Consider the following 15,365-nt stretch of genomic DNA (forward strand, 5'->3'; position numbering starts at 1 on the left):
GCCAGCCAGCCCCACCCCCTGGTGGGCTGAGCTGGCCACACACACACACACACACACACACACACACACACACACAAATAAATAAAAATAAAAAAAAATTAAAAAAAAAAGGAAAGGAATGAAGGGATAAGAATAGGCCTGGGGAGATAGCTCAGAGGCATAAGCTCTGGCCTGGCAAGCGCAGGGTCCCAAGTTTGATCTCTGGTACCAAAAAATGAAGGAGAGAGAAAAGAGAGGTTACAAAAAGAATCAAGTTATGTACATGTACCAACTCTCCAGTGAATGTAATTATTAGTACTGCAAAAGTGTACTGATAAAATGAAAAACTTTGATCAATAAAGACAGAAAAGTAGCTCAAGTGCTGCCCCCTCCTGGATGATCACTCCTTATAGTGTAGACACATTTTCTCAGAATTATTATAATTCGGATAATTTCATGTGATGAGAAATTTCCTGCTAGGCATGGTGGTGCACACCCATGATCTCAGCACTTGGGAGGCTGAGGCATGAGAATTTCTTTTTTTTCTCTATTTTTAGTATAGAGTCTCACTACACAGATTGGACGCATAATGATCCTCCTGTTTTCAGTCTCCCAAGCCTGGCATTACAGGTGCGAGCCTCCACTCCAGTCTCAATCACAGTGTCAGCGTGCCCTGGGGTACGGGGCATCCGTGGCCTCTACGCTCTGCCTAAGCAGGTGCTTTAGTCAGCTGAACTATCTGGCCGGCTCAGTAAGAATTTCTGTGAGCTTAAGGACAGCCTGAACTGCAGAGCAAGACCCTTGAAAATCACATAAGCTCCTATTGCCATTGGATGTTTAGCTTTCAAAATAAAACACCAGCTGTCTTTCGTCAGTGTTGTATAAGCCACTAGTGCTCTAAAGTATTGGATATCAGTCAGCAACATTACTGGAAAACTTTTTCCCAGAAGCAGTTATAAATTGAAGCTACAGACTGTAAACTCAGGGAAAAAGCTAAGTGATGACTTATGCTTGTCACTGTAGAATATTAAAGGTAATGCTTGCAGAGAAAATGCAGAATTTGAAAACATACCTAGGTAGTTGTAGGACTGTACATATTGAGAAGACATACTGCACAGTGACTGTGCTCTGGAGCCACATGGCTCTAACTCAGATTCTAAATTCAGTGCTTAACCCACAGGTAACATAAGATAATACATGTCTCTGTTTCTTCATTTTTAAAATGGCCTGGGTTATAGCCTACACATAGCTCTTGTAAGACCCTTGATTCAGCTCGAGGAAATGCCCTTTGTTACCAAAAAAAAAACCATGATCAGGCATGTTGATGATCAGTTACTTCCATGGGATTGTTGTAGCAAGTAAGTCACAGCCACATGTAACTTACTGAAGGAGATGTTCTGAGAAACTTATGGTTAGGCAATTTTGCCAACAGTATGAACATCGTAGAAGATACTTAATCCTAGAAGATATAGCCTACTATACATCTATGTTATATTGTATATAGCATAGTGTTTCTGTGCTATAAATCTGTACATCATGTTGCTGTGTTAACTAAATACTCTGAGTAGTTATAACATGTTAGTATTTGTACATGTAAATACTAAACATGGAAAGATACAGTACAAGGCAATAGAAACTTTAACTCCATGATAAAATCTTCATTGTCATCATATATATTCAATGCATAACTGTACTAGCATGAAAACTATTAAGAAAGTACCTAAACCATACTGTGTCTAATATACACAGTTATGATCATATTCCATTGGGCAGATTGGTACTGAACACCATGAGGTTTAAATCAGAATACTGGAATACATCCATAGCATGTAAATAAGACCATCCTGAAAGGAGCTCCCCCAACCCCTTTTTTGGGGGGAGGGTCTGAGACAGGGTTTCACCCTATATTTCAGGTTGTCCTTGAACTCACTTTATAAACCAGGCTGGCCTCAAATACAAAGCATTCCTCCTGCCTCAACCTCCTGAGTGCTGGGATTACAGTTGTGTACCACATGCTTGGGCTTTTGTTTTTTGCATTTTGAAACAGTCTCACAATATAGTCCAGGACAGCCTTGAATTTGCAACATAGCTCAGGCTAGACATAAACTCAACAATTAAAAAAAAAGATAGGGGGCCGAGGAGATGGCTCAGTGGAATAAGCGCTTCCCTGGCAAGTGCAAGGGCCTGAGTTCAATCCCTGGTTCCGCAAAAAAATAAATAAATAAAATAATAATGATTGTTCCAGTAAATAGTCAAATGCCCAGTTCATAGTGGATATTTTAATAACACTTTACTAGTTGAACTAACTCACGACATAAAGATTTAGGAATATAAAACAGTATAAATTAGTGTAGGGCAAACTTTAAACAAATTCCACCAGGTATAGAATATTTGAAATTGTAATTTGTGTAAGTCTTAATAGATTCTTTATGTCAGAAAATAGTAGTGGCTGGGCATTCTCATTGGGTTTTGGGATTATGAAAAGACTGCTCTGATCTTGACATGTTCTCTTCTGTCTGTAGTATAGTTATTGGTTAGCAGTTGGTAAATTTTCATCTTTGGTTTTGCTTATCATTAGGAAAGGTAATGTCTTCTTCAGAATTTAGTATGTAGGATAATAAGCTATATATAAATATTTTTTTCCATGAATGACATGCTGGATATATTCAGCAACTATTTAGTTAGACTTGCATCAGTGTCTAGTGGTAGTTAAAGTAGGTTGAGAAGTGAGTGGTAGGCCCATGAAGATTCTTGAGGTACAGTATTAATTTCAAGAAGGATTAAGTCTGGTATTTGAGGCAGTGTTTCACTGTGTAGTCCAGGGTGGCCTTGAACTTGTGTTTCTGCTCCAGCCCCAGGAGTGCTGGGATAACAGGTGTGAACCACAGTGCCAAGCTTATTTTAATAAATTTTTCAAGGGAATGAGAAATCTTAGTTAAACAACATTCTTCTTTGTACTTATTTCACTGGTAGGCATGATTATTTGGGCTTCTGTTTTATGATCCTCTTATTCAGTTTTTAAAATTTGGAAGACCTGGTGAGATAGCTCAGCAGACTAAGTGCCTGCTTAGGCAAGCATAGGGGTAGGGGTTCAATCCCTGTAATATATACCGAGCCCACAAACCCCTACCCCAGCCGACCCTGCCCCGAGGTATGCTGAGCTGTCATCTGAGTCTGGTTGTGGTGTGGTGTACTGTCTGTAACCCCAGCGCTGTGAGGCAAAAAACAGGAGGATTATTTTGAGTCCCTGAGTATGAGATCCAGTACCAAATACTTTAGGGGGGGGGGAATGGAATGTGATTAAATGGTGATATGCTGATCTGAAAATACCAGTGAAGCTTATTTGTCCAAAGCAACACAGATGAAGCAGTAAAATACTTGCTGAATGGCTACACTAAAATAGCTTTACTGATACTCAGGTATGCAAGGATCAAATAGATAATCCATCCAGTGTGTTAGTTCAGAGTGATTCTACTATATATGATAATGTGTTACCATGTGTTTTCTTGTAAGGAGACTTTAAATTTTAAAGTAACCAAGACTGTACTAACAGTCCTTAGTGATCAGAAGTGATTGATGAGAGGAACCATTAGTGTGGAAACTAGAGATGTAAAAAATATAATAAAACCTGTGGTGCTAGCATACCGTTTTTAGTTAAGTAGAAAATTAAAGTGAAAATAGGGATTTAGTAATCTTTGAAGAAATTGTTTTCTGGTTAAAGAATTCAGGTCAAATGTAATTTATTTAAGATAAAGCTGCCCTTTGCAAATGACATATGTAGAAGTAGCTCTAACCAAAATGCTGTTAGAAACCCCTGGCCCAGTCAGAATGTGCATTCTAAGGAAGAAGTGGTTGTATGTTAGGTGAACAGAAACAAAAAAAAAGTAAGTTAACAGAAGAAAAATATATTAACAGGAGGGCTACAAATGTAGTTCAGTGGTAGTAAGCTTGTCTGTCATATGTGAGGCCCTGCGTTCATCCCCAGTACCTCAGAAAGAAAAGAAATAATAACAGGAGAAAGAATAATTCCTTGAATCTAGAAAGAGTCCTTAAAGAATTTCAGCACTGTTCAGGAAGAATATAAGCCAGCAAGTCAGCATCATTTGAGCAAATTGTTGATGATATGACACATGTAATTTATGAGGTTTTATTGCAATTTTCGAGGGGGGTTAAATTCCATATTTTCCAGGTAACTTTTCAGATACCACAGTAAGAGGAATGGGAGATCTTGTGTGGTTATGTGATCATCCTTTATTGTAAACTGGTATTTGTCCTTTATGATTAATTTTTTAATGTAAATCTTTTTTTTAAATTTTTAAAATTTACTATAAATTAAGCCCTGGAAGCTTAAACAGTTCCCTGTGTAGAAAAAAGTTGGGTTTTATAGAGCCACCCACAGAGCTGATTACCATACTCAGGAATTTCTTCTTCCTGCCAGCTTTTTCCCTCCTTCCCTTCCCCACCCCCAGTCTAATCATATATTAATGAAATTCATTATTGAATTTCTGAGATAATAAATTTAGCCTTATAATGAGAATAACTCTAGGCATTTTATAACTCTACTCTCACACCGAAGGAACAGTTCAGACCTTAACTCTACGGAATTTTATAAGTGATGAAAATAGAACCCTCTAAACCATTTCTTAAAAAGTCAAACAAAAGGTGTATGTATTAGAAAAAAGGGGAAAGGTCTTGTGTTTGAGAAGAAAACAATTTGTTTCATTATTTTTATTTGTAAAATAATATTTATTTTTATTTTTTAGACATTATTACAATATGCAAGCAACAAGAATGCATCAGAACATATTGTGTATCTTCTGGAGGTGTATCGACTTGCCATCCAAAGCTTTGCCAGTGCACGTCCATTTTTAACTACTGAATGTGAAGATGTCCTCCTAGTGCTTGGCAGATTAGTATTGTAAGTCCAAAAATTTTAGAAATCTTTTCTTTCAAGAATTTATATCTGTCTTTCTTTTTTTTTGATGGAACTGGGGATTGAACTCAGACCCTTGGGCTTTCTTTTCTTTTGGTGTTTTTGAGACAAGGTCTTACTATACTGTTTAGGCTGGCCTTGAGCTTACTTTGTAGCCCAGGCTGGTCTGAAACTCACAATGATCCTCTGGCCTCATCCTCCTCAGTGCTGGGATTATAGGTGTGCACCACCATACCTGGTCACTTAGAATTCTAAAAATTGATGGCCCTTGCTTACTTTATCTTTATAGTGACCTTACATTCACTCTTCAGAGTAAAGTTTTTGAGACAGGATCTTGCTATATAGTTCAGGTCAACCTTGAGCTCTGTAACCCAGGCTGGCCTCATACTCACAGTGATCCTCCTGCCTTAGCTTCATAAGTGCTAGAAATAGGCCTAGCGCCACATCATGCCCAGCTAAAGTCATACCTTTATTAAAGAAATTTTATTTTCTCTCTTTATCCTCAGCTTCCGAGGAGATATAATCCAAGTGAAGCTCCAGCTAAACAGCATATTTAACAGCCTAACAGGGTTTTCCTACTCAGGCTTAGAATAAAAGAATTACACATTTTTCTCTCCCTTAGGTATCCTGTGCTTGCCAGGTAAGCACTTATTCTACTGGACTATCTCCCTGGCCTCCCTTAGGTATAGATGTTGATTCAAATGACAGTATGTGGAAGTTGTGGTGATAGTTGAGGAACACTATTATATTGAGGAAAATACATGAAATTCTTCAATTTGATTATAGTACTTGAGCCATGAATAATCTTGGCAACAAAAAATATCAAGGTGCAGTTTAAGATCATCACTGTTTTAAGATTATCACTGTTTCTGGTCATTTAGCTGTTTTAATACTTTGCTACATAGTAGTATAAACAGATTATACCTCTGATATATTGTTCATCTGCAAAATGAAAAACATCAGTTATTCAGCTTTCTGATTTTCAGTAGGATAATTTCTAGTTTAGGCAGCATATTTTATTTTTCTTTGGTATGACCTATTTTTCAACTTGTTCTCCAAAGCCTGAACCATATATTTTTATGAAATGCAGTTATTCCTCATTTTTATAATCTGTCATTCTTTCTAACAAGTCCTGTTTTCTCTGTTACATCCTATAGCCTGCTGGATTTTTTTTTTTTTTTTTTTTTTTAAGAATGTGGGACTGAGCCCAGGATTTTCACCCTGAACTACATCCCCTATCTTTTTTTAAAAAATGTATTTGGTGCAGAGTCACTACACAGCTCGGACTTGTAGTGATCCTCCTGTTTCAGTGTTCCTAGCGCTGGGATTATAAGTGTGCATCACCACGCCTGGTCTCGGTGGCTGGCTTGGGAGCTCGGGGCAGGGCCAGCACCTCATGTATACCAGGGATCCAACCCGGGTCCTTGGCGCTTGCTGAGACAAGTGCCTCGACCACTGAGCTCTGTCTGTGCCACACCCTCATCCTTTTTTTTTTAATTGAAATGTGATCTTGCTAAATTGCCCAAGCTGGGCTTGAATTTGTGATCCTCTGTCTCAGCCTCCTAGAGCTGTGGGATTTCAGGTGTGTGCCACCACTCCTGGCTTTATGCTATAATATTTTATAGAGATATTGCATGATTGGTATCTTGAGTTCTTTATTCAAGTTATTATACATTCATTTATTTGTTTATTTCAATATAGGATCTTGCTGCACAGACAGACTCATAGTGTTCCTTCTGTCTCAGCCTTCCCATTGCTGGGATTACAGGCATGCGCGACACCACCTGGTTTCAGGGCCTGCATGGCATGTGGTACTGGGGATAAAACTTGGGACCTTGCACTTGGCAGGCAGGCATATGTGCCGCTGAGCTATCTCCCCAGCCCCTACATTTTTCTTTTAAAAATTCTTTTTCTGTTAACTTCTAGGTAATGATTAGGATAGAAAGAAGAAACTTTTTTCTCCTCGCTTGCCAATCATTCTGCTTCTGTGACACAACTTTTTATAGATGTTTTCATACATTTATCACTTCATTGGTTGAAGTGGCAATAGTCTGAGCTTCTGGGGGTTTTTTTGTTGTTTTTTTTTTTTATGTTTTCCTGGGGTTTTTTTTTTTGGCAGAACCGGGGATTGCACTCAGGCCCTTGCACTTGCCAGGCAAGCGCTTATTTCACTGAGCCATCTCCCCGGCCCTTTTTTTTTTTTTTTTTTTAATGTAATCAGAATTATTCCTTAATGAAGTGCTCCCCATATCAAAACAACCTGAATAAAACTACTTGGAGCATAATACATAAGTTTGTATTCTTACCAACAATGTGAATATAAAGCCTTATGGCTTATTACTTTTACATTTTTAATGTTGAAAAACCAGCTTAACAATTTAGAAGAAAATGTTGAAGAGTAAAAAAGTTTAAAATAGCCTACGCAAATGAAAAAATGTGTCCAATATTTGTTTCACATTGTACTTCATTATTACTGTAACCACCTTTATATACTTACTTAGTTATTTGTCTTATAGGAGTTGTTTTGAATTATTACTTTCAGTCTCTGAAAGTGAACTGCCATGTGAGGTCTGGATACCATTCCTTCAGACTCTACAGGTGAGTTGATTGTAAGTTAAAAAACATTTCTTATCTGTATGGCATCTAAGATTGCTACTTACTTACTTACTTTCAGAAAATTAGAATTTGAAACTCGGAACTAAAACATGAACTTAATAATATCTGTATTAAGTTCATCTCAAGAAAAATGACCTCTACCTGATGAGGGTAAATTAAATTTGAAATCATATATGCTTGCAAGATAGCATACAGTATTTCAGTCATGTACAGTGTACTTATATAGTATTCTTCAATTTGTAAAGCATTGGATTTTGTCACTTCTGAGGTTCACTTTTCTTTCTCTAACACTTCGGAGCATTGGAAAACACTATAAGTTTCTGAAACAAATCAAAATAATCATACATGGTATTCATTTTATGTATAGAGAAAGTACTTGAGTTTTCACATTGGCTTTTTCCTTCTTTTAGATAGGTGAGATGAGAAAGTAGCAAGTTTGGGAGGATGGGGATAAGATAGGAGAAATCAAGGACATTGCCAGCAAGGGAAAGCAGATTTGTTACTAGAGACTGAACTAATTTTAAAGAGAAACATAATGAATATAATGGACCTTTGGCTTAGGACCCTTTACAGGGTTAGTTGTAACTAAAGTTGTAAATTGAAGGCTCAGAGTCCTCTACATAGCTTTCAGTGTCTCTTTCTTGTATATAGGCAGATTTCAGTATTCTTAGACATTGGTCTAGGATTTCCTAATTAGGGCCATACAGGAAAGGGTGTTGTAATGTTCCTTCCACAACTCTTTTAAGAATTAAATCAGCATCTGAGGCCATCTAGAAGCACAAACAGCTGGCATCTGGGTCTTAAACTCAAGACTTTGATCCAAGGTTAAAGCTAAAATTACAGTCATAACCCAAGTTGTTTGTATGTCAGGCCAATTATAACTGGAGGGTAATAGTAATTGTTCATTTATTGATCATTAAATATAACTGTTCTGTACTTTTTAATTTTTTATATACTTTAAATTAATCTGATGATGTTGGGATTATACGAATTCACTTTACAAATAGGGAGACAAGTAAATAGAGGTTAAAGTTGTACAGAGTAACATCCACATTCAAATTTAGCATTTACTTTGTTAAATGCCTCTTAGAACATGGAAATTCATTTTGGTGATACATAAAGACTATGTCTGTCTGTCTGTCTGTCTGTCTCTCTTATCTATCTAGTAAATTAATGCAGAAGTACAGATAAATCAGAAACATTGTCCTTTTTGAAGTGTGAAATATGAAACTGAATTTTTTTTGTATTTTTCTTATTGTATATAATAAGGTAAGACAGCAGATGTTGTAGGTACTTCTATCTAAAAATTTATTTTTTTTTAATCAAAGCAGGCCACAGACATTTCTCAGTCACTATTTACAGCAGTGTAACTATGTTAGACCTTTTTTTCCTAGAGATCAAATGTTCAGTCTGAAATGAATATTTTCTTTAAGAGTAGGACAGTTTATTGTGGAAAAGGAATAGGGAATACAAATAGCTCCTGAGAGATAGGATGGTCCCAAACGGGTTGCCCTGAATTTTTTGAATAAAAATGAGAGCTCGGGGCTGGTGAGATGGCTCAGTGGTCTAGAGCATCTGCTTGGAACAAGCTTAGCAAAGCACAGGGACTGCGGTTCAATCCCCCAGCACCACATGCCAGCCAGCCCCGCCCCCTGGTGGGCTGAGCTGGCCACACACACACAAATAAATTTAAAAAAAAAAAAAAAAGAGAGAGCCCATTTTCTGCAACTTGTGTTTTACTGAATAGTTATTATGCACATATAAGTAGGATTGCTTGTGTAGGTCTCCCTTTTTTGGTAGTTGCCTAAAATTCTGTTTTGTGGCATACCCACATGTCACTGCTATTTATTTTAAATGGCTTTGGAATAAACATCTTGTACCAGTATTTTTGTGTCACAAATTTTAAAATATGCTGTTAAAAAATAAAAATAAAGGGCTGGTGAGATGGCTCAGTGGTCTAAAGCACCTACTCAGAACAATCCCCCAGCACCACATGCCAGCCAGCCCCGCCCCCTGGTGGGCTGAGCTGGCCACACACACACACACACACACACACACACACACACACACACACACAAATAAATAAAATTTTAAAAAAATAAATAAAATAAAATATGCTGTATAATGTTTTCTCTTAAAAAGAAGACTAAAGGGAACCACTTGATTGGGGCCCCCTCTCCTGTCCCTCTCTCGAACAGGAGCTTTCTTTCCCCCAATAAATATATTCTGCTCATTAAAAAAAAGAAAAGAAAAGAAACTTACAGCAATTAACCACTGGGAAGAATGTATACAATATGTTAATTATTGACTTTCCTACCAATTTGATTTGAAACTGTCTCATTGCTATTTGTTTACCAGTAAAATTATGGAGAAAAAAAAAAAGAAACCTAAAATTTTAAAATTATTTTTTAGCTGGGCATGGAGGTGCATGCCTGTAATCCCAGCACATAGGAGATTAAGGCTGGAGGATTGCAGTGAGTTTAAGGCTAGCCTGAGTACATAGGCAAGATCTTGTCTAAAAATAAATAAGTAAGTAAAATAATCACTTTTTAAATATCTTTGTAGGATTTTTTTAGTTTTTAAGTTACTTTATTAAAATATTTGTTAAATAGTAGAGTATTATTGGTATTCTGAGCTACATTCTGAATTGTAACAATTGAAAAAGTTAAAAAGTTTGGTTTTTAAAATTTAGTTACTATATATCATGGAGGTGACATTTCTTACAAAATGTAACAATCTTATTAGATGTTACAAATTAAACACCTACACACAGCAAATTCTGACATTTTTCACATCTACTCTTTGTTTTTACTTCAGAGTAAATGCTTATCTTAAATTAGGGCAGTCTGAGGACAGGTAAAACTATTAATTGAAAGTTATATTAGCTAGGGGCTGGTGAGATGGCTCAGTGGTCTAAAGCACCTACTTAGAACAAGCTTAGCAAAGCACAGGGACTGCGGTTCAATCCCCCAGCACCACATGCCAGCCAGCCCCGCCCCCTGGTGGGCTGAGCTGGCCACACACACACACACACACACACACACATAAATAAATTTTTTTTAAAAAGTTATATTAGCTAAATACTTTTGCTTGTAAACTATTAGAATTATATTAGTTCTATACCTTAAACTCTTTTTCAGCAGAAAACTTAACATATTGGGTATGAATGAGTTTGTGTGTTTTTTTAAAAAACCTTGTTGTGGTTTAACATGAAAGTTAAGAAAAGGGTTTATATATCTCACTTGAGTTAGTATACAACCATTCTTATATCTGTCAATATTTTGGGGTTATGTTTTCCAAAGGAAAATTACTGTAAATGGCATTTTACGTCCCCAGAGAATTTTAACAGTTTGAGGGAAACAAGTTAAAAGCAACTTTTTTTGGAGACAGAACCTGTCAGTGTTCAGACTGATCTTGAACTCACTATGTAGCCCAGGCTGGCCTGATCTTGAATTCATGGCAGTCCTCCTGCTTAAGCTTCCCAAGTACTGAGGTTGAAGTCATGTGCCACTATGCCCACCAGAAATTAAAATTTTAGAGCATGGAAAAAACTTTACTATAAGCAGGAAACCTCAATAATAATAAAAAGCAATAAGATATATACATTAATTCATTAAGACAGGGCCTCATTATGTTGTTCAGGCTAGTCTTGAACTCTTGAGGATCTTTCTACCTCATGCTGGAATTACATGTATGAACCACCACACCTGGCAAGAAATATACATTTAATCATTTTTATTGAGTTAAATTTTGGATCCTTTTTTCTTTTTTCTTTTTTTCCCGGTACTGGGGATTGAACTCAGGACCTTGTGCTTGCCTGGCAAACACTTGGGATCCCTTTTTGTTTACCCCTGTACATAAGTATGTTAGTCTTATACTTGTTTTTTTCTTTTTTGCATCAGGAATCAAACTCAGAACCTTGCTGTGCCACTGAGCTATATCCATAGCCCTAAAAGATTTTTCTCTTTTTTGGTTCTAGGAATTGAATTTTGGGATCTTATGCTCACCAGGCAGGGGCTGTGCTGCTGAGCTATATCCCTAGCCCTGTATAAGTACTTTAAAGGACAGATCATTGGTGATTACATTTACAAATTTTATTTTATTATGGATGCAGGATCACACTGTGCAATTTAGACTCATAGTGATCCTCCTTTCTCAGCCTCTCCTGGGCTGCGATTACAGGCTTGCGCCACCATGCCCAGTTTTTGGTGTGGCATGGCATGCCTAGAGTTCCTGGGCCAGTGTGCCATGTAGTAACAGAGATCAAACTTGGGTCCGTAGGGGATACAGATGAATGTCCATTTTGTATCTGTGTATTCAAAATGGTTAGGATAGATATATAGTTACATTCTCTTAATGAGTAGAGGGATTTGTTCTAATAGTGTTTGTAAAAAGGGTATCATGTCCGCATCTTGTACAGTAATTAACAACTAGGAAGAATGTATGCAATGTGTTAATTATTGAAACTGTCCTACCTATTTGGTTTGAAACTCTCTCATTGCTCTTTGTTTCTTAATAAAATTATGGAGAGAAAAAACTTGGGTCCTTGTGCTTGCCAGGCAAGCACTTAGACCACGGAGCTATCTCCCCAGCCCTGGTTATTACATTTTGTTTCTATGTGTAATAATAGTTGGAGTAAGAACTAGTAACCAACATCTTGAATAGAATTACTTCATTTAAAAAATATTTAATAGAAGGATTTAAATAATTATATACACTATGCCATTAAGTAATATTTTTGTTTAAAGAAATACACTGTGTCAATAGTGCAGAATCCTTTAATGAAAGTAGTACCAAGGGCCTTGAATCATTAAATCAACTACTGCCAAGGTTATTAGGTCTTCAGAGTCTGGCCATGTTAATATGTAGTAGAGCAATCCAAATATCAATGGTAATAGAAGGGCCTAAACTCACTGTGGTGACAGTTTTATCTGGAAGAAATTCAGGAAAGCCTGTAAAGGTACTCTTAACCATAGTTGAAACATTTTAATTTTATTTTTGTTTTTAAGTAACACAGTTGTGTAGAGCTTTGAGGATGGTCCTTTTTATTTAATTTCTTTGGTACATGGTCTTACTATGCAGCACAGACTCAGACTTACAGTGATGATCCTCTTTTCTCAGTCTCCCCAGCACTGGATTATGCTTGCTAGGCAGGCGCTTAGACTGCTGAGCTATCTCCTCAACCCTGCATAATTATTTTTAAGAAATCAAATTATAAATCTTTTCAATTCATGGATATTCAGATATGTTGAAAAGACAAAGCTTTTATTTTTAATGTTAGTATCTTGTTTTCAGGATATATATATATATATATATATTATTTGTTTTAGGAGTCACATGATGCATTGTTGGAATTTGGGAATAATAACCTACAAATACTGGTTGATGTTACCAAGGAAGGGGTGTGGAAAAACCCAGTACTTCTTAAAATACTGTCTCAACAGCCAGTAGAAACAGAAGAAGGTAAGCTTTAAAACTTCACTGACAATATTAGAGAATTTAATTGTAAGGGAACTAAAGTTAATTATAAGTTAAAATTTTAATTTCACCTATATATGTCTATACTCCTTTTTGGTTTTGAGATAGGGTCTGTGTAGTTTACACTGGCTTAGAGTTTCACTATGTAGTCTAGGTTGGTCTTGAATTCCTGCCTCAGCCTCTTTAAGTGTTGGGATTATAGGCATGCACCACTATGCACGGGTTTGTACTCTTTTGAACAATAAAAACTTCTTTAATATTTTTCTTACTAAATAAAGATTCTTGCATTTTTAGGTAGTTATTTTGCAGTGCTGGGGATTGAACCCAGTATTTCACACAGGCTAAGTAATAAGAATGTTCATAAAAAGTTTCAAAGATAAACCAGGTGTGTATTGGTTTCAGGCCTGTGATGTCAGCACTGAGCCTGAGTTATGAGAATCCTTTGGATTTCAAGGCCAGCCTGAACTACATAGGCAGACACTGTTCAAAAAGACAAAAACAGAAAACCCACCACCAACAACGAAAGGTTCTTGAGATAGGAATATTCTTTGGTAGTCCTTGGTATATGGTAAAGCTTTATCAATACTTTTTCCATACTAGTTTACGTAGAATGCAGTGTTTTGCAGAGAAATGAATGCTAAGAGACAGAATTCTTACATGCAAAACTGTTGGTTTAAAATGGATTTAGGTTGATACTTCCATTTTATTATGCACAGAAGTATTTGATGTAACCAGCAATTCTAACCTCATTTGCAAAAACAAACAAAAAAATCCTAACCTCGTTTGCTTCTACTTAGTGGAAAGTTTAAAGGATTATATACTTTTTTTTGTGTATTTGAGATAAAAATTAATTTCAGAACAGTAACACTTTTTCACTTATCTTTAGGTCTTAGCGTAAACATTTTACATATTTCTGACTTGAATTATTCCAGTTAATTAATTTATGCACCATGTTTGACCATACATGCCGTTTGGGCTTTTCTGGAGAGGGAAAAGATTGGCATAAAGATATGTTTAGATTTTCTCTTTATCCTGGTCTCTGATGTTTCTGCTGGGTGTTTTTGTTTGTTTGGATTTAAAGCATATGTTTACAATAAATGATAATTGCATTCATCTTGTGGTATTGGTGTGGATCTATAGATATACCATCTTAGTCATCTTTACTTCTGTTGCCTTTTCCCACTTTCCCGTAATTCTACTGTTAAACATTTGCACTGACCAGAAAAATAGGATAGCAAAAAGAACTGTTACATAGAAAAGGGATTGGTATTATTATTTTGTGTAAAAGTTCTGAGAAATGTTACCTCTTAGTAAAGACAGGCACACACAAGCTAAAAAGCCACCTTACTGACAAAACTGTTGTGGGACAGAGTCAAGCACATCATGCATTGTTTAAGGATAGGTTCTGAGGACTATGACATTCATTGTTCCATGAACATCAGAGTGTATTTACACAGTATTCAAACTGGCTTTTTGCTAGTAAGAGGTATGGTAAATGTGCAATGTATGAGGTTGGCCACTGGCATGATACAGCAAATTATTTTTAAATAAGTTGAGGGAAGCCATTCTAATTATAGAGTATAGTAATTACATTTGTTATTATCAAGTATTATACATTGCCTAATTTTATGTTCTTTGTAAGACTAGCAGTAGGTTTGTCTACATTGGCATTATCACAAATACTTGAGTAATGTACTACAGTGTTGTGATATTTCCTGCTAAATAGCAGGAATTTTCAACTCTGTAATCTTGTGGGACTACAGAGGCAATTATAGGACATCCTTGACGGAAGCTTTGTTTCCAAGCCCATTTCTGTACTTTCAAAAGAATCTCAGAATTAAATCTAGTGCATCTAGGTCTTGAATGGGGCAGATTTACCTCTTCAAGCAATCTCAATCCCAAGATCAAAAGGGATTAGTTGAATTAAATATCTCTGATTACCTTCCCTTGATTTACTAATTAAAGTCACTCCCACCTCAGAAGTTAAGAGCAATTGAAGTTGAGTTTTTTGTCACATCAAAAAACATAAAGAAATGAGGAGAAGCATTACTCAGCCAGTCACTTTATGATATCTTATCTGCTCAGTGAAAGCCAATTAAGCACCCACATCCTTCATAAGACACATTCCTAAGGTGTTATACCGAAGACTGCAGTATAAATGGAGGACAACTGGTGACCTGCCTACTCTGACAGTCAAACCCTAATTTTGAAAACTTTTATTTTCATTGTTCTGCGAGCTTGATATAACAAATTTGATGCCAAAAAGTGGTGTGATTATCATGTCATTGTTGACTAAACCGGTATCAGAATCATAGAAGTTTTTCTCAGTTTGCATTTTCTTTTCTTTTTTTTTTTTTTT

General features: G+C 36.4%; 1 protein-coding gene across 2 annotated transcripts in view; it reads left to right on the plus strand.

Annotated features, from left to right (window-relative positions):
• Rlf (rearranged L-myc fusion) overlaps positions 1 to 15,365 on the plus strand; it is a 110,878-nt gene that overhangs the window by 36,772 nt on the left and 58,741 nt on the right. For both annotated transcript variants that reach the window (XM_004641075.1, XM_023701027.1), the window contains exons 2-4: positions 4,743 to 4,897; positions 7,429 to 7,510; positions 12,859 to 12,991. In XM_004641075.1, coding sequence (XP_004641132.1) covers positions 4,743 to 4,897; positions 7,429 to 7,510; positions 12,859 to 12,991 — 370 coding nt within the window. The remainder of the gene's footprint in view (positions 1 to 4,742; positions 4,898 to 7,428; positions 7,511 to 12,858; positions 12,992 to 15,365) is intronic.

Source organism: Octodon degus, unplaced genomic scaffold (assembly GCF_000260255.1).
Source record: "Octodon degus isolate 3935 unplaced genomic scaffold, OctDeg1.0 scaffold00130, whole genome shotgun sequence".
NCBI lineage: Eukaryota > Metazoa > Chordata > Mammalia > Rodentia > Octodontidae > Octodon > Octodon degus.